This window comes from Podarcis raffonei, chromosome 4, assembly GCF_027172205.1.
Source record: "Podarcis raffonei isolate rPodRaf1 chromosome 4, rPodRaf1.pri, whole genome shotgun sequence".
NCBI classification, from domain to species: domain Eukaryota; kingdom Metazoa; phylum Chordata; class Lepidosauria; order Squamata; family Lacertidae; genus Podarcis; species Podarcis raffonei.
The window spans coordinates 38669586-38694478 of record NC_070605.1 but is presented as its reverse complement, the minus strand read 5'-3'; the positions used below and the strand labels follow the sequence as shown (position 1 = coordinate 38694478).

The 24893-nt window shown below is 38.9% G+C and overlaps 1 protein-coding gene across 2 annotated transcripts in view; it reads left to right on the top strand.

The window, feature by feature from the left end:
• The window catches only part of CIP2A (cellular inhibitor of PP2A), a 28069-nt gene extending 4670 nt beyond the window's left edge, over positions 1 to 23399 (top strand). The window contains exons 4-21 of one of the 2 annotated variants that reach the window (XM_053386282.1): positions 2211 to 2305; positions 3528 to 3624; positions 4525 to 4647; positions 4919 to 5064; positions 6536 to 6611; positions 7296 to 7520; positions 8482 to 8641; positions 9436 to 9577; positions 11700 to 11799; positions 12677 to 12795; positions 12956 to 13145; positions 14275 to 14349; positions 14442 to 14552; positions 14922 to 15118; positions 17428 to 17541; positions 19715 to 19797; positions 20692 to 20831; positions 21970 to 23399. In XM_053386282.1, the coding sequence (XP_053242257.1) occupies positions 2211 to 2305; positions 3528 to 3624; positions 4525 to 4647; positions 4919 to 5064; positions 6536 to 6611; positions 7296 to 7520; positions 8482 to 8641; positions 9436 to 9577; positions 11700 to 11799; positions 12677 to 12795; positions 12956 to 13145; positions 14275 to 14349; positions 14442 to 14552; positions 14922 to 15118; positions 17428 to 17541; positions 19715 to 19797; positions 20692 to 20831; positions 21970 to 22140 (2364 nt within the window). In that variant the 3' untranslated portion in view covers positions 22141 to 23399. Of the gene's footprint in view, positions 1 to 2210; positions 2306 to 3527; positions 3625 to 4524; positions 4648 to 4918; positions 5065 to 6535; positions 6612 to 7295; positions 7521 to 8481; positions 8642 to 9428; positions 9578 to 11699; positions 11800 to 12676; positions 12796 to 12955; positions 13146 to 14274; positions 14350 to 14441; positions 14553 to 14921; positions 15119 to 17427; positions 17542 to 19714; positions 19798 to 20691; positions 20832 to 21969 lie in introns of both variants that reach the window. The other variant, XM_053386283.1, reaches the window with a different exon arrangement.
• Positions 23400 to 24893: the final 1494 nt, after the last annotated feature.

Below are 24893 nucleotides of genomic sequence, written 5' to 3'. Positions count from 1 at the left end.
GCTATGGTTTTCCCAGTAGTGATGTATGGAAGTGAGAGCTGGACCATAAAGAAGGCTGATCGCCGAAGAATTGATGCTTTTGAATTATGGTGCTGGAGGAGACTCTTGAGAGTCCCATGGACTGCAAGAAGATCAAACGTATCCATTCTTAAGGAAATCAGCCCTGAGTGCTCACTGGAAGGACAGATCGTGAAGCTGAGGCTCCAATATTTTGGCCACCTCATGAGAAGAGAAGACTCCCTGGAAAAGACCCTGATGTTGGGGAAGATGGAGGGCACAAGGAGAAGGGGACGACAGAGGATGAGATGGTTGGATGGTGTTCTTGAAGCTACCAGCATGAGTTTGATCAAACTGCGGGAGGCAGTGGAGGACAGAAGTGCCTGGCGTGCTCTGGTCCATGGGGTCACGAAGAGTCGGACACGACTAAACGACTAAACAACAACAACAACAACAAAGCTTTAAAATTATTTTTAGCTATGTTTTGCCTTTCTTCCATGGAACTTAAAGCTATGTTCACATGGGGGGGGCGGTCCTCCCACCCAAGCACACATGAGATCCAAACCTGCTTAGGTGTCCATGCCATCAGGCTATAGGTGAAATGAAAATGTAGAGATTTCTAATAAAATGTGGAAAAGTAATGGCACGCCTGCCTTGCTTGATTTAAATAGATTTGTATCCTATAGCCATGGAACAATTATTTCTGCTTCATGTTCTTTTTGGTGTGAAATAATGGGTTAGTCTCATCTTCACTAAAACCAAAACTTGATTGACTAGAGTCAGTGAGAGAAACTGTTTTGGTTTTATTCCACCCCCTCCCCTGGCCAACTACTGGTTTCACATCTGCACTTCAGTGATTAATTCCCCTTGATGATTAATAGTCTTAGGGTGCAATCAGCCAGGATGAGCACCTTAGGGTGAAGCGCTTTTGTGGCTCAGCTAATGTTAAGTCCCCAGCCCCAGCACATAACTTGCTCATCCAAGTGAGCCTAAGCTGGCTGAACCTAGGCCTGTGTAAGTCCCAAAAAATGTGTTCTGGGGTGTGGCAAGAGCCTGACCATAGAGTGAGGACTTAGGCTGGATCCTAAGCCCATTCAGCTTGGTCATGTGATCTTGCAACTTGGTGTAGAACATTGAAAGGCATGTTTCCCCTCTTCCAGGCTTAAGCTTGCTTCATGACAGCTTCTTGTGCATACAATTGAGCCCTTAACCCAGTTGTTTTCAACCAGTGTACCATGGCACACTTGAATGATAGTCAGAGGTGGCACGGGCAATGTTGGTCTCTGTCCTTCTTTCCTTCTCTCCCTTCTCTGATGTCCTCTTGCATCTCTGCCTCCCAAAGGCTTGTGCGGCTGTATGTTGCAGCAGCCCGGGCTACAAACTCCCCAGGCGAATGGTGCCTCTGGGGTTGGTCTTGGGGTGCTGGTTGCAGGAGCTGAGGTGGCCTTGGAATAAGCAAGCAGGTGGGTGAGGGAGGGAGGCCCGCCAGCCAGTCCACAGACAAGTGGGAGGCCAGGCAGGCACTGTGCTGGCCTTTCTTGTGATTGCTGATTGCAAGGCCTGCCTGGAAGCTGAGTGTCCAGTGCTGAAGGGGAGCCTTTCCAGCATGCAGGCCCAGCAGCGCCTGCTGCTGCTACTGCAGCCTCCCAAGATAAGGTGCTGGCCTCACGTTCACCTTTGGACAGTCTTTGTTGATCCACTTAGGCTGAGGGCACCCTCTTCCCAGGACCCTGGTAGGTGGCATGAGGAGGTACCTCTCTTTGGGGTTGGAGCAGGCAGCTCAGAGACCAAGAGTGGCTGCCTGGAAGACTCCCAAGGAGAGGGGAGAGGAGAGGAGGCTAAGGGAACACTTTGCAAGGGAGGGTATTTAAAAAAGGGTGAGAGGCTGCCAGCTCCATAGGCAAGGGGTGACATAACTGGGCTCCTGAGTCCCACAGGGCTGCCACAGAAAGAATGTAGATGGTCAAGGGAGCTGCGGACTCAAAAACTTTGAAAACCTCTGCCTTAACCTACCGATTAGTTGTATAAACTGAATTTTTAGAAGACTATTAATCATCAAGGAGAAATGATTTTAATAGTTTTGAAATAGTATATTGTCTAGTTCCTAATCTGAAAATGGAATGCAATGGCTCTAATACAGATAAATACTTACCTAATATCTAGAAGTTACATCTTTTAGTTGTATCATAATTTGTTTTTTTCTCCCCCTCAAGAGTATTCAACTGCTGCAGAAATTGACCTATAATGCAAGAGTATTCCATGGCAGTACTAATATTGATGACTTAATTTCATTTCTTATGCACCATATGTAAGTACCTCATAGGATTAAATCTTTATCTCAGTAAGGCTACAGTTGTATACTTGCTCATCTTGGAGTAAAAACTGCTGAGCTGTTTTCAGGGAGGTAGTTAAGGCCTTGGGGCAGCGAGAGAAAGGGCAGGTGCATTTTAAGGAACAGAAGACTGTTAGACTGAGGATGATAGAACAAAACGACCAAATATTTTCCAGCAGAGGTATATTCATAGAATCGTAGAATGTAGAGTTGTAAGGGACCACGAGGGTCATATAGTCCAACCCCCTGTAACTCAGGAAACTTTTGCCCAATATGGGGCGCACACCCACAACTCTGAGATTAAAAGTCTCATGCTCTACCGATTGAGTTAGGAGATAGGAAGATGGGAAAGAGGTAGTGTTGGTGGGTAGAGCTGAACTTGCAATAAGCAAACTCCCTGCCCTCCTCTCCACTTCCCAGGTGGTTTCATAGAATCATAAAATCATAGAATCTTAGAGTTGGAAGGGACCCTAGGGTCATCTAGTCCAACCCCCTGCAATGCAGGAATCTCAGCTAAAGCATCCATGACAGACGGCCATCCAACCTCTGCTCAAAAACCTCCAAGGAATGAGAGTCCTATGCAGATATTTGTCATACCCACTCCTGTTTAGTTTCAGAGGAGAGTTTAATTGGCCACCTTCAGGTCAGTCTCTAAAATGCACTAAAATAAAAGTAGCATATGTATTTGGGCAGGGGAATAAGACATATAACTTTTGTTTTCAGTAAAAATTATAAGGATAATTACACTTGGGTTTTCATTCTCCTTAGTGGCTTCTCTTCTGCAAGAAGTGTTAAGTCCTACCACTAAAGTCATTATGACACCAACAGCTGTATGTGGGTGGGCAGGCTGATATGTGGTTTGAACGGCTTATGCTGCAATCCTGTACACACTAACCTTGGAGTATGTCCTGTTAAACTCAGTGGAGCTTACTTTTGCAGGATTGCACTCTGTGCATAATTATAAAGTCAGCAGCACATAGTTTGAGAAATGATAGGTATAAGCATACAGCAATTCCAGTGCAGTGATTTACTTGTGTTCTGCACGTGGGATCATTCTGCTGATTTGGATAACAAAGTGAAAGCTGCTCTGAGGGGATAATGATTAAATTGAAGGAATCAGTTTTATAAGAAACGAAGTATGGAATTCTAATAAACATGTTAACAAAGCAGATTGCTTTATTATGGGCTTTTATTTTAGTCAGTCTACAGAAGACGAGTTAACAATACCATGCCTAGGACTTATGGCAAATCTGTGTCGACACAATCTATCCATTCAAGCACATATTAAGTCATTGGTAAGAAACTTTATTTATTGAAATCTTTTTGAAGAAAGGGGAGTCTAATCATTTGAGCGTGTGAAACATTAGCACTTTAAGTGAGCAAGTGGGAGTTGATTCTTTCTCTTGATCTTATATAGCAGATGAGCGCAACCATTATCTCCAAAGAACATGGAAGAAATTAGAATTTCAAGAAATGGCTTGGTTAATCTGGGGAAATTTCCTTCTGTATTTACATATTTAGCAGAGGTGGTAAAGACATTTCCTGTGTACCTTCAAAACTACAGGACTATAACCTTATGCTAATCAGCCCAGAGAAAATGATTACACTAATGTAATGCAGAAAAGTCGAGAATGAGGACTTTCCACCGCACTTGGATATGACTTCTCTTGCTTTTGATTATTTTAACAAACACTAGATCTAATTTTGGCCAAGTTCATCGGTAAAGGTCTTTTATATAGATTTCACATTTCCTCATTCCCCCCCCCTTTAGCTATGCTAATATTTCTGAAATCCAATTCCTCAAAAAATACACTTCACTTCTCAGTGAACACCAACATTTCGCAATCTTTCACAAATGTGTATGAATCTCATTGATTTCAGTGGAAATTTGCATATAAATAACTTCAGAGATGAAGTGTAAACTTTTATTTTGTTGAGTTGGCCATCCTGGATCTCTACTGCCCTTCACACTCTAAAGGTTTCTAAACATAATTCCAAAGTAACATTAAAATAAAACATTAATGCATTATCGGTTCCAGTGAATATTGGTGAAATGACATGTACATTCCATGGGAAAGCAATCTTCTAATTAATCTAGTGAAATGGTAAGGAATAGAATATATTGACTTAGGCAGCAACAGGTTACACTCAAATGCAACTTTTTTAAGGAATGTTTTTTCTTCTCTTTGTACTAGACAAATGTGAAGAGTTTCTATCGTACTCTGATCAGTTTCTTGGCCCACAGTAGTCTAACAATGGTTGTATTCGCACTTTCAATATTGTCAAGTCTTACATTAAATGAAGAAGTTGGAGAAAAGGTAAGGATGTGTTCTTTTCTTCTTCCTTTAAAGAAATAGCTTTTACTTCAGGCATGTTAATCTTGCCGATAATAATATTTGTGGCAGGATGTGGAATTACACCAGCAACCTGTGCAAATCAAGTAATGCAGGCCTGTTATACTAACTATGCATATCTTTTATCATCCAATTGAATCATATTTATTGCTATCATATTTCAGGTTTATAGGTTTGTATTGATATAGCTGGGTGTGTGATGGTTCATTATTGTAAATCAGAGCTCTTTGTTTAGCTTTTCCATTCCAGAAATATTCATCAGACTTTCCAGTTGATATTCAACATTCTTGTGAATGGTGATGGAACACTAACAAGAAAGTACTCTGTTGATCTTCTCATGGATCTTCTGAAAAATCCCAAGATTGCAGTTTATCTTACCAAGTATGTCTTCAAAATAAACCTACCTACAAATATTCTTTTGGGGGCTCTCTGTTATTGTTCCTTAATTTGTGTGTTCATTTTTGCATGTTTTTCTGTCCTAAGCTCTGTAATCATGTGGCTTTAAAGGTGACAAGCTAAGTTTTCTACTTCAGTCTTCCCTGTAACCCTTTGTGCATAACTGTCTATGGTGAGAAGACTGGGATTATAGCCACCCCAATGTCAGGCAAGAGGCAGGCTGGATTTGTCTCTTGAGCACTTTTACCTGTGGTGCTTCTAAATTTCAAAGTATAGTAAAAGATGATGACGGCCACTGTTTCATTCAGCACCATTTTAGAAGATGCATTCCCTTCTGTTTGTGAAACAGGCCTGCGGAGTGGACATTTTCAATAATCATGCCCTTAGATGTCATTTCTCCCTCCTGCTGCCACTGAGAAAGAGCTGTAGATTATCCAGCTGCCTGACATTTTTGGTGTTAGCATCCATTTTATTCCCAGGAAGATGTGTCAATAAATATCTTTATTCCCTTGCACCAGAATATAATTTTATATCACTCGTGCCCATTCAACACATGTGGAATGTGCTTAGCTTTGCCTACATTGTTATCACCTGCTAGATCTGAAATTTCACCATATTGGAATCAACAGAAAATGAAATTATGCTCATTTTCTTATTTGCAGTCAGTTCCTATAATGCTGTAATCAACAGCAGGTCTCCAGCTGTATTCCAAGAGCAGCAGAATCTAATTTTCAGAATAGATATTTGAAACATGTATGGCTTTCTAAATGGAAAGCAAATAGGTGCTCAATATTCATACAGGCATGTTTTGCTGAGAGAGAAGTTCCAATTGACTCCTCTCCCATAGTGTTTCTATTCAAGTGGTCCTTACCAGAGCATTGAAATTTTAAGAAGTGGTGTCTGCATTTGTTTGCTTCCCCCACCCCATTCCCCATCCCTTTTTCCTTTTGTATGACATCTTTCTGTTTGTAAGCCTGTAGGCAGGGAGACCTTGTTTTTATTGATCTTATGTAAGTCTTTGGCCGAGGAGCAAGATAAAAATGCTTAAATGACATCTGTGCATAGAATTGTCATATTTGCATTAGGTTTTATGTCTTGCTTAATTAGAATTGCCTTAACAACATGTAAGAATTTGAACTTTATTTTATGTGCTGTGAATTAGACATTGGGATTGACACCCAGACTCAAAAACACTTGTTTGATAATATTGATTTATAGCATTGATATGCTGTGTTTGGGCTATTTTTACTCTTTTAGTTGGTGTATTAGCCCTTGTAGCCAGTTTTTCCTAGCACCACTTACTGTGACTCATTGACATTCTTCAATAGTTAAAGCTACAATATTTAAACTAAAAATGAGTTATGAGCAATACTCAAGAAATCCTCCTTTTGAATGTTGAGTAATGTCTCCAAAATGAAAAATGCATTTCAACATTTTTTTTCTTTTAACAATGTAGATATGAACATTTTACCTCCTGCGTCACTCAGGTATTGGGTCTCCTTCATGGAAGGGATTCTGATTCTTCAGCAAAGGTACTTTACAGCTAAATATCTTTGTAGTGATACGCCTTAACAGAATCCAGATACTGAGCATTCTTACATCCATCCTTAACTTTAAGTAAATGCCTTGAAATATGGTGAAATACACTAATGTTGATACCTACATATTTTGGGCAGCTAGGCTTGTATGGATCATGTTGTGCTTACTATTACAGTAAGATTAAAGTTTACTTACAAGCCAAGTAAGCCACAACATTATATGAATGAGTGTGTGTATTCAAATATAACAGTTTGCAGATTGTGTAGAAAGTTACATCCTCATGTGAGGAAAATGTGTGTGTTTGAACTGTGGCTGTGAGGTTTATGCTCTGTTCAGTTCCTTCATATTTTGTGAACACTATTTCCACCATGCTTTTGTATAAGATCTCCCTGATACAGGCATTGACTGACCGTAGGTCTGTGGAAAACCACAAACTTTACATGCCCTGACATCTCCTTTTAAAGTATCCCTGAGGGCAGAAGCGAGAGAACTGTAAACATTTGGCATTTGCAGGCTGAATGCATCAGTGGTATGTTTCCGGTATAATACAGACTTGTATATAGGAGGTCAGATTTTTGGCACGTCCTTTACAGCTGTAACATGGGTAAAACAAGCAGTTTATTTGTGTGTCGAAACTTTCCATTACTGTAATCTGAAAGATAGTCATTTCTGCTTAGGTGTTGGAGTTGCTACTTTCCTTCTGTTCGGTAACGGAACTCCGTCACATCTTGCGTCAGGCAATATTGGAGCAAAATAAGGCAAGCTATGGGAGCACAAGACTTGCAACTCGATCTAAGCCTTCAGAGCCATCTGTCCTCTTAGTACATTGGTCAAACCAACCGCTGGAAGCATCTGAAAACTGCTCAGCTCTTGCATTGGAGCTGTTCAGGGAGATATTTGAGGTATCGACTTCTTTTACAATTGGCTTCAAATGTCTTCTCAGCGAGCCAGTCCATTCAATGTGAAAATGAGGCACTTGCTCCAGCCTCATAGCTGTGCCACACACATCCCAATAAGAAACAACTTGCTTCACTTTTAGCCTTGTCATTTGGTAATATCGTTAAGCCCTTAGCTAGTTTTGTAGCTGGTAACTGTATATGAAAATAGCAAATGAAGCCAATGCAAAAATAGTTCTTATATTTTATAAACAATATCCCAAAAGGTTCATGTTTAACTTTTTTTAAAAAATACATGTTGCATTTGGGCCACTCCCATTAGGTTATTGCTAGCTATTTGCATGTTTTTGCAAATCAACTTTAATGGAAATTTGGGGTAAACTACCTCTATCTAGTGTTTGAGAGGGCAGTCTTTACACCTGGTGTTCTGTAAGTATATTTGCCTCATCTTGGCTCAGGGTGTTTTCATGAGTAGCTAGGTTAGGACTCCTCTGCATCAGCCCAGTACCCCGATAAGGAAGTGAAGTCTGATGTTTCTCCCCACGGGGTGGAAAGGAACAGTATTGAAGAATTGTTTCTAAAGGAAGAGGGAGAAGATGTACGTGGATCCTCCAACCTTTCTTTTCCCTTGATCTTAAGCCTCTGCTTAACAAGGCTTATGCATCTTGTAATAAAATGTCTGCCACTTATAGTTTTTGCAAGTTCTTAAGCTTACAGTATAAAGACCAACAGTAGTGCACTTGCCACTGCAAAATATTGTAGTTAAGTTTCATCAGATTGGACTGGAATATGTTTCAGAATCTATCTTCTGTGAGAAAAAAAACTAATCATGGGAATGGTATGTTTCATGGACCTTGAGATGAAGACTGAGTGGCTTTGGACTTAGAAAGCAGATTTGAGGAGGGGGTAGTATATATTATTTATCAGTTACCTGGGTGCCAACAAGCATGTCATTCTTCTACTACAGGATGTTATTGATACAGGCTGCAGTGCTGCAGCTGAGCGCTTTGTGGATCTTCTTCTTCCTGTTCTTCTTGACCATATTCATTTGCCGGATCATGTCTTAGAAGACCTGTTGGCAAAGAAGAAGTGTGAAAGAATGATCGGGGCTGTTGATATCTTGAGAAATATCCTTGATCCACGTTCTTTTTTTTTATTTATCATGAGCTTACCATGAAACTATACTCAGTATTCTGTAAAATAGTTGAAATGCATTTGATTTAAATAATACTTTAAACCCAAGACTTTGGGTAAACAGGCAAACTATAGAAAAGGTTGCTCTTAAAATGGTTCAGGATAAAATATGGTGTCTATGCATTATATTTTGTAACTGGAATACAATGTAACGGTTAAAAGGGACTTTAGAAAGGTGATACATGTTTGAACAGTGTTTGCTAAAGACTGCTTTACAGTTTACACAACAGATTCATTTTCTGCACAAAGCTAGCATTTGTCATGACAAACATAAGTGTGAAGAGTCATGTGTCTAAGTATGTGAAGGGAATGTTTGGAAATCAAACAGTTGCACTTCTTGAATATGTATTCTCTGTGTTTATGCATTTTCCTTTCATGCACTGCGTTTTTATTATAGGAAATGTACATCCAGAAAAGTATGGACCAAAAAGTGCCCTGAATTTCATGATTATATGATCTGAGTTTTTCTGGCATTTAGACAGAAATCAAGATCGATTAGACTAGCTTAGAGCTGCAAATTTCTGTTTGGCTTATTTATTTATTTTTAAATACATATAGTTATCCAGTCTCTAAATTGCTGAAAAGTAATTAAGGAATAGCATCAGCCCTTATGAACACTACTTGGAGACTCCTAGTAAAGTACAAATGTTCTCCTGCTAAATATTTCCTTCTGTAAAAAAAAATAAATCTTCTTTCATTAGTCAGTTTTATCCTTAACAGAACCTACCGCTTTGTGCAGATGATACGCTAAAAATGCATGTTACTAAGGCTCTAACAGCTAACAAATGTACATCTTTAATTGAATACCACTTTACATGCAGTGGGATTGACTTCGGCTTTGGGACAAAGGTAATGGACTCTGAACTGAGGTAAGCACCTTTTGTTTAAAAACCCCTGGACCAATCCCTTAGGTTCAGTCTTCTTAAGGATACACTTACATTATCTTTCTTTAGGGGAAAAATAGCCCAAACATACAGATTTTGTTCATTTACAACACCAAGCCATGTGTAAGCTACAACAAGCTTGAGCGGAGCCTCAGGTTCATGCACTTCGCTTCCCCTTTTGCCCCTCCTGCGGTCAAGTTCTGCAACTTTTAGTTTCACTTTCTGCAAAGCTTGACTGCTCATGTCCTACAGACAGCAGACCATGTTTTAAAACAAACTGTAATCAATTTCAAAAGGAACCAGTTTCAAACCCTGGGTTATGTCGCTGGCTTTTTAAAACCACTAATTTAGTAAAGTACAACCAGCCAGGATCCAATGAAAATAAAAGTAAACACTGCAGAAGGCCTGGCTGCATGAGAGGGGAAGTGAGCATGCCTGGTGGCTTAACACTGACTCTTGTTGAACCCTAGCAGCTGGCAAGATATCCTTGAAATTGAAGGCCTTCATTTTAATTACAATATTCTGAAGTTTCTATTTATATGGATATGCATTTGAAAGGAATAAAGGTGTTGTGTTCAAGTTTTCCATTTATACATAATTTTAAACAGGCAAATAGGGTGGGGTGGGGAAATGTTGTAAGCATCATCACAGTAATACTCATCAGAGCAGGCCTCTTTCAATTAAGAAAAGAACTCCAAGACATCTCGGTATGCAAGGCAGATTGACTATTACATATGCAACGTTTGATTTAACCTCCAAGGGCAAAAGCTATGTAAATGAAAGACCCAGTGTCAGAGCAAAGAGCAGTGTAAGATATAAATAGCTGGTTCAAAGTTTCTTCACAAAAGAAAATCTGTTTGTTACTTTTTTGTTTTTTGCATTTCAGTTTAAAAAAAACAAACAAAAGTAGTTTTATAAAAAAATATTTTATTGTTACAAAATTGTACACACACAAATCATAAAGCATGACATGACTAAGAAAAAATGGGTCACAGCAGGGTAGGGGAGATATGAAACATTATTTTACAGTACATAATAATGAGGTGATAACAGTAAACTAGTGAAATGAACTTGGAGAAACACAGAGTAATAGGAGTGAGCTAATGAGAACTGCCTGCTTATCTATGCCATATTGCAAAATACGTTGTGAGTATTTCTTGTCTCTGTGTTGTTTCATTTGTATACAGTAAGCCCGCAGTTTATGCAGGGATTACCTTCCAGCAATCCTGCCTAAAGCCAAAATCTCATATAGTCAAAACACATTGGGTTCAGTGGCAGGTGGGATTGCCAGAGCCTTTTTTCTGGGTGCCCACCCCCTTTTTATTTTTTGCCAAGCACATAAAGCTGAATGTGCCTGAGTTAAATGTGAGTAAGTTGCGGGCTTACTGTATTTAATAAAATCACACAATGCAGCATGGAAATAATCTTGTTTTTTTTCTCCTTTTGGCACCATGAATTTTTGCAACAGCTTGTCCATTATGGCTGTTTGCCAGATTATATTATACCAGTGATCAATATTCATTAATTGCAAGGATTCCCAAGTTCTGGCTATAACTCTTCTAGTTGCTGTTAATAAATTCCTTGCTTCTTACTTGGTCCATATCTGAAGAGGCTTTATTGGGATTGTCTGAGCTGTAATCTGAGATATCTCTTTTGAAACTTCCTTCTAAAATTGTTCTATTTGTGAACATTCCCACCACATATGTTAGTATGTACCTATAATTTGGCGTCCTCTCCAACATAACAGAGAACGACTGGATCCTTTTACTGGATGACATCAATTCTACCATATGGCTAAGTTGGCTTGCTTCATAGGTGGTTTTAATAATTCTAATCATTTTTTGATTTGTCAGGTGGGCAGAACTTTGCAGTGTAGCCAATCACAGTGGGGCTCACTGTCAGTGTTGATCAATGAGCCCCAATTGCAAAGGAATAATCTGAAGCTCTTAAAGCTTCTAATTGTTCCTTTGAAGACATGTCCTTATCTGCCCCATAGCAGATGTCAGGTTTGGGGTAGGTGGCTGCAGTGTGTAGATGTGACATGCTAGTCATTGCTGGAATTTATGGTGTACAATAACTTTTCTTTTAATTATCACCTTTTTTTCAGCAAGCTTGCTGCTGATGTAATCTTAAAAACACTGGATCTTATGAGCAAGCTTAAGCAGCTGGTTTCTAACATGGAAGTCAACTTTTACAAAGTTCTTCAGGTAAGGTTTGCTTGATCATTTAAATGCCTGTTAAGATAGACAGTGTACATGATTATGCTCATTCTGTGGTAGTGACTAACAGCATCCACAGACAACATACTAGCTGCCATTCTTCAAATACTTACCTTTTCCATCATAGCCAGACTGCAATTTAGTCATACCTTTTTAAGAAGTACATGGCAGTGTTTTGAATCCACAGGTGCCTTGTATGCATAGAAATGGCCTCTACCTCCAAACTCTCCCAATTCCTTGCTTTCATCTGTCCTGTTCTAAAGGATCACTTAACCTTTAGGAGCTTTTGTGGGAGCAAAAGGGGGGTGGCCAGGAAAGCCCCACTGTATAAGTGGAGTTTTGCTCACACTTCCCTTGATTCAACATAATTGTTCCAATTTAATTTTAGTGCAGTTTCATTTTTAGAAGAGTATTGCCTATAGCATGGGGTATGTTTTTATTTATTCTTTCATAGATTTCAGGGCAGTTTACAACATAAAAATACAAGATATAAACACAAGGTATATAATAAAACCAAGGACAAAAAAATCCCACAAACCAATAACCCCTCCCACAGAAACTTTAAAGGGTCTAGGGTGTTAATCATCCAAAGGCCTGGTTGCAGAGTGTAGCTGTACAGTGGCAGCATTTGAGATCTTCCAATAGAATTTAGCAGATCTGATTACTTTCCACATCTTCTGCTTCAACTCAAAATATCCCAGAGGAGGCATTAAAGGTTGAATGAAAGAATGCTTCATTAAGAATGCAACAGATAAAGTGAACGTGTTTATCATTTGTTTTTCCTTGTTTTTCCTTCTTGTGTAATATATTTGTCTAGCTGCTTAAAATAATTGCTTATCTGCACTCACAAGTGGTTTGTGTCTAGGACCAACGTTTGGTTACACCTTTGGCTTTTGCTTTAACATCAGACCACAGAGAGCAAGTGCAGGCAGGACTTAGAATTCTGTTTGAAGCAGCACCATTGCCAGATTTTCCTGCCATAGAGTGAGTTTCTTATTCTTCATATTTTTAAAAATTGTCTTGTGTTAAAAGTTTACTCTGGGCTTTTGTTGTCAGTTTTTGATCCTGCTTCATTAAAAAGCTGTTTATATTTTATTTGCAATTCCTTCCTGCTGATTTAATCTTATATGTGTTTTTCATATAGGCTTGGTGAAAGTATTGCGGCCAATAACTCTTACAGACAACAGGAAGCAGAGCACGCATCTAAAAGGAACCACATGCAAGCATCCATTACCTGTGTTAACCCAATGAAATGTTCTGCTTGTGCTCCAAATGACGATGTTGCAACTTTCAACATTCAGGACCTGATACAGAAACTCCAGTCTAGCCTGGAGGTTAATGGCTTTAAGATACAGCTTTTGAATAAAAGCAGCTTTGTCCTGGCATATGTAAAATGCAAAGCAGTCTGCTCCAATCGGATTTTTCAGGCTTCTGAAGTCTGACTAGTTTCTATAGAAAGCTTTGCACAAAGGCATGATAGAGACAGTAGAAGCCCAAACTGTTACAAAGCAGTAGGTTCCATATGGGATCCGAACCCACAATGACCAGGGATTAGGCCAAGCTCCACTGAACTCAAGAAAGCCTATTGGCAAGTAGATTAAGTACATAACGTGTAACAGGACACTTCTGAACAGAAGCGTTCTAGATAAACTTGAAATGAATGTGCTTTCTGTAGCAGACATCAGTATGTCACAAACTAAAAATTAAATTCTGTAGTCTGTATTCACCTAATGAGTCCCAGCAGCAGAAGCCCTGCACAAAGACTTAGACTTTCGCAACAGGGCTCCCTCCCCCCCACCCAAATTGGCCTTGTTGGTGGGGCATTAGGAGAACACCTGGAACAATGCAGAGGGGGAGGAGAGGGAATTTTTTTCCCATTAGGCAAGCTGAATTGCTTGCACAAAGCAAATGTTCATCATAGTGCGACGCTGAATTCTACCATAATTTTGTTTGAAGTGTAAATTGCTTAAGATCATGGAGAATTAGTTGAATGAAATGTCAGTATATTTATATTCTGTTCAATCAAAAGTTTATTGTAGTAACCAAAGGCAATAAAAATCCCAACCACCACAATTTGCCACACTGAAAATTATAGCATACGGTATACAATAATTACATAAAATAAGTGATCAATGATTTGAAGAAAGGCAGTCAAAATTTATAAAAAAAATGTCTGTTAGCTTATACCTAGCTTAACTTCTGTTAGACCTCTGAATCTCCCACACGACTTACTGCAATACTGTCTAGCCCTCTTTCTTGCAGCCAGAGAATAAAGCACAAATATATTTATATGGATTCTATATAAATCCTTTAACAATTTATATTACTGTTTTGTTAATACAGGAATGATAACCAATGTTATCTGCCAATATAGTAGTCATTTTTTGTTGCTTTTGTTGAGCTTTTCATTTGCCCGAGTAGGAAAGATTCTGTCATAGCTTATGCTATTAACATTTTCCACAGGTGAAAGAATCATCCACTGATGTAAGGGTGTCTGACATAATGGATGTGTATGAGCAGAAACTGTCTGCATTAGCAGTGAGTACATGTTTAATATGCACAATTTTTCATCTGATTGCTTTGTCCATACCTGTATTTCAATTTACTTTTGCTTTTGGTTTTTCTTTTAGTCCAAAGAAACTAGATTGCAAGACCTTTTGGAAGCAAAGGCTTTAGCACTTGCTCAAGCTGATAGACTTATTGCCCAGTACCGTTGCCAGAGAGCTCAAGCTGAGTCAGAGGTATGTAAAACAAACATTTGCACAAGAATTAATTTGCTGTCTGCCCATAGCTACCACTGCAAGCTTGTTGTACATCAGTATGCCTTGTTTTTGAAGACTAGGTTATACTTACTTGGGGGTGGGGGTGGAATAAATACTGATATTAAATTTTTGCATAACTGCAATCCTTTTGCAGTCCACAATACTTGATGTTTCTAAAGCCTTAAAATTTTAACATTTATCCAGTTTAAGAATAGATTGGTGCCCTTTGGAAGTTACTGATGGAATGTAGACTTCTCATTGACCAGATAATGTTCCTTAAGTGAGCTATGGAATGGAGCAGCAAACATAAGCCACTAGTGAAATACATTCTCCTTGTCTTTCCAAAAGGCTAGAACACTTGCTTCAATGTTGAAGGAAACTGAACGAAAAAATGAAGAACTTGAGTCATTGTTGAAAGCACAGCAAGTAGAATCTGAACGGGCCCAGAGTGATATTGAACAACTCTTTGAACACAATAGGAAGCTACAGACAATAGCAGAGGAACATGAGATACTGAAAAGATCTTCCATTGACCTTCTTCAAAAGTAAGATGTTAAGCTACCATGAAAAATGTGTGAAGAAATGAGTCTTTGAAGCAAAACAACAACAACCCCACAACCTTATGTACTTGATGATTATACAAATATGCACATTTTGCAAAAGTTGTATTGGTTGTTGCAGGGATGGAGGTGGGCATCTGGTAGATGCCAAACCAAAACCACAGTATCCAACAGTAGGAATTCAGGGCATGGGTTTCAGAGCACACAACATGGGGTCAAGTCTGGTGCACAGTCAGTCTTGGGGGGGGATGACACTTTCCCTTTAGGTAAGGGGCTTGGTGTTTATAACCACTTCTTATTCTAGAAACAGCAGGTAATGCCTATGAGCCATGACCTGTGGTTTTGAGAATTTAGGCCTTAGTTGTAAGACATGAATGTGATTTTTTTATATAAGACCTCACACATATGGATAGAAGTTTATCTCATAAGATTAGATTATTCAGATTGATCTATATATTCAGGGAAGCTTGCAGAATTAGGTGGCAACGGTTGATCTCGGCTAGGAATTATTTTGGTAATTCGTGTCCTTGCTTGCTTGCAACTGTCTCATAGGGAACTATGATGAAATGGAGCCACCAAGAGAAACAAGAGAGAGGTATCGGCATAGAAGCATCTGGGGGGGAAATACTAGGAAGGTGCAAATTCTTCTCCACACCAAACAGCCCAGGAAGGCTAAGTTTTCCCAGCAGTGTCTGAATGCAAAGTGTCAGTTTGAAAATGGAAATGGAAAATTTGAGGTGTGGGATGAAATATCCAGGCTGCCCAGAGCACAGGAAAAAGAGCACTTCTAAAAGGAGGTGAGACTATGTTGCAACATCTTGTTGCAGCTTCCACCTCTATAGAACTGGCATCTCAAATTAGGTTCTGCAGTCTTTAGCCCTCTTCAGATATGTAGAGGGCTAGGGACATGGATTCCAGCTCTGCTTCTCCACTGCTGACCTTCACACAAAGGTTGGAGTGGAGGGTGAAATGAGGTGCACATGGAGATGTTGAAGGTGGGGCTGGCATATGTGTGTGTGTGTGTGTGTGTGTGTGTGTGTGTGTGTGTATCTGACTCCTACACACTTTTTGTCCTTGGCTGGTTAGGCTGAACATCTGAACAGGACTTATCGAAAGCAGGTTTGTGTGTTGACACTTGGGCACAACTGCCAGAAAATAAGCTAGTCCTTGGTGATGAATTTGAAATTAATTTCACTGGGGACAAATGTAAGGTTAAGCAGGAATATGTAAGCAATGAGAATCAGATGCACAAGTAAAGGATGGGGGAGGGGGGACACCTGGCTTGACAGCAGCACATAAAGGATCTAGGGGTTAGCAGACCACAACAGTGTGATACAGCAGCAAAAAGCCTATGACAATTCTAGACTGCATCAACAGAAGTAGAGTGTCCAAATCAAAGGCATAATAGTACCACCACTGTATTCTGCTTTGATTAGACCCTATCTGGAGTACTGTGTCCACTTCTGGGCACCATACTTTAAAAGGGACATTGGCAAGCTGAAACCTGTGCAAAAGAGGGTGCCCACAATGATCAAGAGTCTGGAAACCAAGCCTTATGAGGAACAGTTAAGGGAGTTGCACATGTTTAGCCTGGGGAAGAGAAACAGAGAGGTGATATGATAGCCATCTTCAAATATCTGAAGGGCTGTCACATGGAGGATAGAGCAAGTTTGCTTTCTGCTGCTCCAGAGAGCGGGATCTGAACCAATGCTTTCAAATTGCCAGAAATGAGATTCTGACTGAACTTTAATAAGAACTTTCCTTCACTGGAGGCTTTTAATCAGAGGTTGGTTGGATGGCCATCTGTTAGGGGTTCTTTAGCTGTGTGTTACAATTAAGTGTTTTAAATTTGTTGTTAGTCTCCCTGAGCCCAGTTTTCTGAACCGGGAAGGGCAAGGTATAAATAAAAAATTATTCTTATTCTTGCATTGCAGAGGGCTGAACTAGATGAGCCTTCCAACTCTACAATTCTATGACTTTTTCCTACTGTGCAAGGTTTCTTATTGTTATATATACATGGGAAATTAGCAGTAGTTCCCTAGGCCATGAACTGCCTTTTAGTATAACCGCGAAAAGTCGTCCTGATCACAGATTTCAAATGTTTAAAATCTGTGATCATGATTCACTATAACCCCTCTTTTAAGGCTTATATTGAAAGCTGCACATCTGTCAACACACCTGTGAGCAAATCCAGTAATTTTGAAAGTAGGAACTTTGGCACATGTTTCTAGAACACATTTAGGAAAAGCGCTTCAAATTAATTATGTTTAATAATAATATTTTTCTTTTTTTAGGCATGAAACCATTGAAAAACAATATAACGACCTGCAGCTAATGTGTAATTCTCTGAATAAACAACTTGAGACCATTAAAAGGCAGAATGAATCTCTCAAGCAACAGAACGACAAGTAAGTTCAGTTCTTACCTTAAGTTAAAAGGATGCTATGTTTCAATGAAAACCTTCATTTTTAATCAAAACTGCTTTAAGTGGGGTTTTTTTTTTTAACATACCTGGAATATTCTGAAGTGTATTATGATTTGTTTGCAGTTTTTCAAAGGGTTTGTATGCTGCCTTTCCATGCACAGAACAATCATGAAGATGATAATCAAGCAGGTTCATATAGTTGTGTAGTAAAAGTGAAACTATTGTTTATGGCTTTTGTGGGTTTGGGGTTTTTTTTTATTAAATTAAACTTAATCTCTGGTGTAATTCGTTGCAGATCATTTTGAATCTGTGTCAAATGCACAACTTGAAGTTGTTTGACACTTCTGACCAAGACTTTCAACTTCTCACTTCACCCATTTCCCACATTCACAAAAGCTTTCAAAACTGTGGAAGGGCAAGAATGTTTCATTTTCCTTCTGACTATATTTATATATGAATAGTAAAAATTAATACAGCTCTTCCAACAAACTCAACAATGCAAGATAGTCCAGTTAGTTGCCTTTAGAACTACATAAAATAAAATGATTTGGCTCCTGAGTACTGCGAACTGAAGGAAACTTGCAAACTGGGACATTCCTGTCGGCTCCTTGTCACCACCTTCTAAAGTCTTTCTGGGGGCCCCTCCTGAACAGCGTGGAATGGAGTATTGGGGGTGGGGGGGAAAGGGAGATGGTTGAGCGTGGTTCACCATGGAAAGCTAGCATACAAACAAAACTGTTGATGATGGTTTGGGTCTACTTCAGCATTAGAGTTACAATTATGCTGGAAATCAGAATAGTGCATTGCAGGCATCCCCCCACTTGTTTGCTACTGTGTATATGCATGGCACTGGGAAAAAGTTAAAAGAATTAAATTCAAGCCCAGAAATGGCTGGAGACAGTTGGAAAGTCCTTGTGGCTTTCAAGGAGACCCTTCTGTGAGCGTCGAGAAGAGACTGGAGGCATGGCTGTTGCATGCAGCAGCAGCTTTCTCACATGTCTTTCAGCCAGTCCCAGAGCTTCGATTCCAGTTGTGGATATTTTTGGTACAGTACAGTGGTACCTCGGGTTAAGAACTTAATTCGTTCTGGAGGTCCGTTCTTAGCCTGAAACTGTCCTTAACCTGAAGCACCACTTTAGCTAATGGGGCCTCCCGCTGCCGCTGCACAATTTCTGTTCTCATCCTGAAGCAAAGTTCTTAACCCGAAGTACTATTTCTGGGTTAGCGGAGTCTGTAACCTGAAGCATCTGTAACCCGAGGTACCACTGTATTTTTTTTATTTTGGGAGAGTAGTATTTTGGAGAGAAAGCGGCTGAGAGGGCATTTAGAGGGTACTTCCTTACTTATGTGATTTTCACTTATGCACATTGGTCACTCGAACGTAAACCCCGGAACGTAACCCACTTGGGGAATTATGTGTAAAAGTTTCGTAAAGAGGATGCAGTGTGAAAATCAGGTATACCTTCACCTCTCCATTCTAAGGCAGCAAATTCACATTGTTCCATCTCTCTATCTGATAAATTATATATATTTCCTGGCTCCTGTCCCAACAAACGAGAATTGAAACCATGTGTTCATATAGGTATCTCAGAATTAGACTCATTTAACATTTTCTTAAATGATGATTGGGTGGGAAATGCCAGTTGACGTTCATGGTGGTGATGGGTAGGAGAATGCCTTGTTCTTGTTTTCAGTTAAATAGAGAGATAAGATCTGTGGTTATCTTGTGTGAGTTTCAAATACATAGCGTTTGAATGTTAAGTAAGATATATATTAAAAAATCAATCTACAGGGATGTTGCAAGTACAATTAAATTAAAAATAGTATCTCCCCTGTTTTCACATAGGAAGTTCTAATGCTTGGTATGTTGTTTGCAAATGTCTGTGGTGGGTGTTTTGTTTTGTTTGTACTTTGCTTTATTTATGTCCCTTTTCTGCAATTGACAATATGGAGGAATACTATTTGGCTTACAATAAATACGGAAATAATGAAATGCAGGAAGAAATAAAGTTGAAAAATTCATTTGACTTTCTTAGCTAATCACACTGAATGATAGGCAAATGTTGCTGTAATATGACGCTAATGATAAGGGGGGCGATTTTCTCATGTTTCTTCCATTGGAAGATCTTTAATGTTTGTATCCTTCAATTTTTCAGAACTGTCAGTCAGTTGCTAGAAACAGAAGAGCATAGAAAAGAATTACACAAACATTTGCAAGAGAAAGATGGGAAAATATCAAGTAAGTTAGTTCTGACTTCTATATTAGCTTCATCAGGAGTCTGGCTTTATAGAGAAAACCTGGAACATGTTTTTCTCCAGCTATGCTACATTTGAACCATCTTTAAATACACAGACCTACCTCTTATTTCAATAGATTGGGTGATCCTATCATTTTTGCTTTGGAGTTTGCAATTACAGCTCTGTAGCACTATGATACTATTACTTTACCCAGTTTCCTTTGCTCGCTCTGGGATTTGCTGATGTTTGAAGAACAGCATGTTCTCTCATTTAGACCCAGATTCAAACTCTCAAAATAAACCACCAAATATGCAAGTGTAGCATGCCTCTAATGGCTCATGGGTATTTTCTGCTGCTACTTTGGGAAACTCCCATTAATCATCACAGACACCTTATTGGTGCACAGTCACAAGCACAGGTTTGTACAGATGTCACAACTACTTTCTTCATTTGGCCTGAGAACAGTATGTCCCTGCTCGCAGTCTACGAAACAGCAGTAACCATTGTGGTGGTTGTTTACTGGTCATAAGGTGGTCATGTTGTAGCTACAGTAACCTGTTAGATGCAAGCAGCTTCCATTGTGTGTTCAGAGTAAATTATGTTTGTTTAAAAAAGCACAGGTGACACATTATATTTATTTATTTATTTATTTTTAAAAAAGGTAAATATACTTTAATGGGGAAAGCTCTGTGTTACCCCTTTGAACTCAATTGTCTCAACTGAAAGATGTATATCTGCTTAGGCAGGCAATCACTTAACTCTGGAGCACAAACTATTAGCATTTGCTCAGTAGATGGCACTGTGGTGTAACTCTTTCAGTGGTCGCTTTAGAGAAGTTTTGTAAACTGGCAAAAAGAAAAACCCAAACTTCTTTCTTTCACAAATTCTTCAAAAGATTTGCAACAGAAGGTAAAGATTCAGGAAGAAAAACTTAAAGCCAGGCAGAAGGAAAAATCAGATATGGAGGAGACTGTAGACATCCTTAGAAAGGAATTGAGTAAAACGGAACAAGCAAGAAAAGAATTGAGCATTAAGGTAAGCTTTCTGCTGGAGTTCGTCATTTTAGAAAAATTCTAATGGTATCAAGGAATTAGTTACTACTGTTGCAAATAAATATTTCTGTCTAAGTAGAGTAGGTGGTGGCTGCAATGCTGTTTTTGCTTACCTGGGAGTAAACCTCATTGAACTCAATAAGACAAGCTTCTGCATAGTCATATGTAGGATGGGAAGGATTGAGGTGTTGGGAAACTGGTGGTTCAGAAGTTGTGGATTACCATTCCCATCATCTCTGACCATTAGCTATGCTGGTTGAGGCTGATGGGAAATGCATTTTATCATTGACCCTTCTGTGTGGAGCAATGATGTTTGCAATTCTGAACCCATAGTGTAAAGATAATAAGGCCTGACTATTCTCATAGTGGGGAGGGACAGTAATACAGCCTATAGTTGAACATATTCTAGTAAATCTTCCTCAACTTGCTGGCCAATGAATCGCCAAAACCTTCTGTCTCACAGATTGTGTTCCCTGCTATGTACATTCTGTCCCTCTCCTACCAAGTCCCCTGCATCCTCTGCTTTCTGAACTCTCCCTTTCCTGTTCATGGCATTGTACACCCTTGTGTATCCCCTTTTGTGGTCTCTCTTTGTGATCCACTGACAGATAGATATGCACACCTTCTTGTCAGCATCTTCTGACAGTCAGTTTTGTCACTAGTTCTGGTCACATGAGGCACGTCTCGTGTCCTCCAGCTTTTCCCTCATCTCATGTGTGGAATCAGCTGAGTATGGTGATTTTTCTGACCAGCAATTTATTGTTTGCCCTGGACTTGCAACCACCAGCTACTGCCAGACTCTTTCTGAAGCATCACACTGTTCTCTCTGCACTACGATTCATAAATTATTTCCTACTTCCATCGTGCAACAGTCTCTAGGGCAGTTGTTACTCCAAAATATAATTAGCATGAGCTATGGTTTCCAAAACCTCATCTCAAAGCTTGGTTTGATTCCAGTTTTCTGTCCAGTCATAACCCATGGATTGTCCATTTAGATACCAAACCAATAAAGTTTCCTTAACTGTTCTTTGTTGTGATGTATGGATTCACCCAATTTACTAGATGGCAAATATGTATTTTGGAGAAATATGATTGAATAGTATCTTAATATATGACTTTAGGCATCTTCCTTGGAAGTTCAGAAGTCACAGCTGGAAGGACGACTGGAAGAAAAGGAAGCTTTAGTCAAAGTCCAGCAGGAAGAGCTAAACAAACATTCTCATATGATAGCAATGATACATAGCTTAAGTGGTGGCAAACTAAATGCAGAGGCTGTGAATCTCAGTTTATAGAATTTGGTTATCTGGTGCTGCGTTTCACAGGCCAACCAAAACTTAATGCAAGCCTCAAGTATTGTTACATATAGAAAAAAGAAAAAAACTTCTTACTGGATGCAAGCTAACTTCTGCTCATGTTGACACTAATGTCCGCATAGCAATCAGCTGCTGTGGGGGGCCTTGTTTCCTGATTTTGAAATAAATTATTTAAGATAATTTTGATACACATACTGTCACTGATAATAAGAGTTGGGTTAGGGTAGGTGATTTTGCACTTTTAGGCAAATTTCCAAGTATGAATTTTCGTCTGTTTTAAAACCCATGTGTATAAAACCTAATTGACTAACATACACACCCAGAGATTAGAAGGAAAATGTATTAAACCTTGAAAGTATACCATGATTTAGGTGTTTAAAGTAATGCATAGATTTTAAATTACTACAATGTATTAAATGAATTGTGAAAACAGAAATGTCCTAGCCCTGTTAGCATGTGACTCCAAAATTCTGGACTATTAATTTATAGTTTCTAGGAATTAGTAAATATGTGAGCATATATAGCTTTGTTTTATTTTCCAGTGTTAAATGTTATTTAGTTCCACTCACTTTCAATTCTTTAGATTTCTGAAAATATTTGTCATTTTTATCTAGAGATCACTCTTGGTTGCTGTTAACTTTTCTTCATATAATTCCTCTCTACACTTCGGAATATTTATATAGCTATATTTTGCTACATTTAGAAAAAGTTTCTATATTTTCAAGCACTGCCTGAATATTTTTAAATATAGCCATATTTTGCTACATTTAGAAAAAGAGTTTACATTTTCAAGCACTGCCTGAGTATTTTAAAAGTAATTAACTTTAATGGGAATACAGTATACATTTTATATTTAACTTAGGATGTGAAGGCACAGGCATGTATTTTGCTAAAATATACTACATTGTATGTCCCTTATGTATTTTAATAAAAGAACCAATGATATTCAGAGACATTTAAATTATGAAACTCCATTTGTACTAATGCCACTTAAAGTACAGTGATAGTTAGCCAAAATACATTTAAACTTTAAGCTCCTGTGTATTAATCTTCCGCTTAACCATGTAGCCTTAATGTCATCAGTTGCATTTCCAAAAACTGCTTCTATTGTCTTCATCTCCATAGTGGCTTTTGTCATTTTAATAAAATATTTATTATAGGCTTATATTTGTCCTTTTGTAATATTGTTTTAAATGTTGTGTTTTGTCTCTGGGAAGGGAAATAAAAAATTATTTGGATTCTTGTGTTTGTGTGTGTTTAATATATAATTTAAAGCACAAATGTTTTGTTTACACAGGCATGATTGGATGATATGAAATTATCACCTCACTTTCTCTTAAGCTACACTTGTTATGTGTTGATGATAAAATAAGCTTCCTTTTTTAAAGAATAAGAGCAGCTGTTCTCTACGATCATTGAGGCCCTTCTCACAAGAAGCATTTGAGGTGATAAATCTGTCTCTGGACTGTACTTTAGACGGGTGAGAGCAAACATGATATCTCCCACTAATAAAGGAGTTCCCTGAGCACTCCTGCAAATCTTTTCGATGTACAAATCTGTACATGGAAAACTGAATGTCTAGGGGGAAAGGTTCCAGCCTAGCTATTTCCCTGACCAAAATTCAGCCATGAGTTCTCATGCAGTTTCATGGGAATTGATTTACTTCTTCATAGGCTGTTTGGGAGAATAAGCATGAGAGAGATCAGAAACAGGTTTAAACAATTTTGCATTTGGAGAAACGTAGATTATTTTGCAGGAAATAGAACTAAAGAATTTGTGTGGATATATATTTCTGGAGGAGAATAAGAAGAGGCCAGCAACCGGCAATCATAACTTGATTTTAAAGTAAATATTAATTTTGTTCAAAAGTCACAAAATTTGCAGTTGAGCAGAGCTTTTTAGAAGTTGCTTTCTCAGTTTCAATTCCAATAATCAGTAGAGGGGTTCACAACTGAAAAATAATTTGTGAGTGAAATACATTTATAGTTCATCGGTACAAATTTGGCATAATCCAAATAAGTCTCATGGTCTAATTGTTGGACTAGGACAGGGGTGCCAGCTTGGATCTGGGGGGCAGGTAAGCCCCTCCCTGCGTAATCGATCATAAGATGTGGAGCGTGCACACCATTTGAATGGCATTGCCCATGAACTTTGTGGGGGGGTAGCCTCCTCAAATATTTTATTGGGGGGACCGAAGGGGTCTCAGCCCATAATGAGTTGGCTCCTATGGACAAGGATTTGGAAGACCAGGATTCAAATCCTCACTTCGCCATGCAGCTCACTGGATGCCCTTGGGCCAGTCACTGTCTGCCTAACCTACCTCACAGGGTTTGAGGGAGGATAAAATTGGGAGAACCGTGCATGTCACCTTAAACTCCTTGGATGAAATGTGGAATATGACTATAATAAATAAAAGTGTTGAGCATACATCGCGTATCCTCCACCAAAATCAGTAAGACTTGAAAATGGTGAACCTTGACTGGATCATGGCTGTAGGGGCTGCGAGGAAATGCTTAAGCTTTTAGGAAGTACTTTTAAGCTAACTGCTGTTCCTTAGGACTAGAATATTTTGGGGTTTTGTAAAAAAAATTATTAGTTTTCCAAATTTATAACAAACATATCCACAAACATAAAAATAAAACATCAAAAAACAAACAAACAAATATCCTGACTGTAGAAATTCCACTTTTGTTATCATTGTTAAGTGACTTTCTTGAATCCCCCTGGCTGAG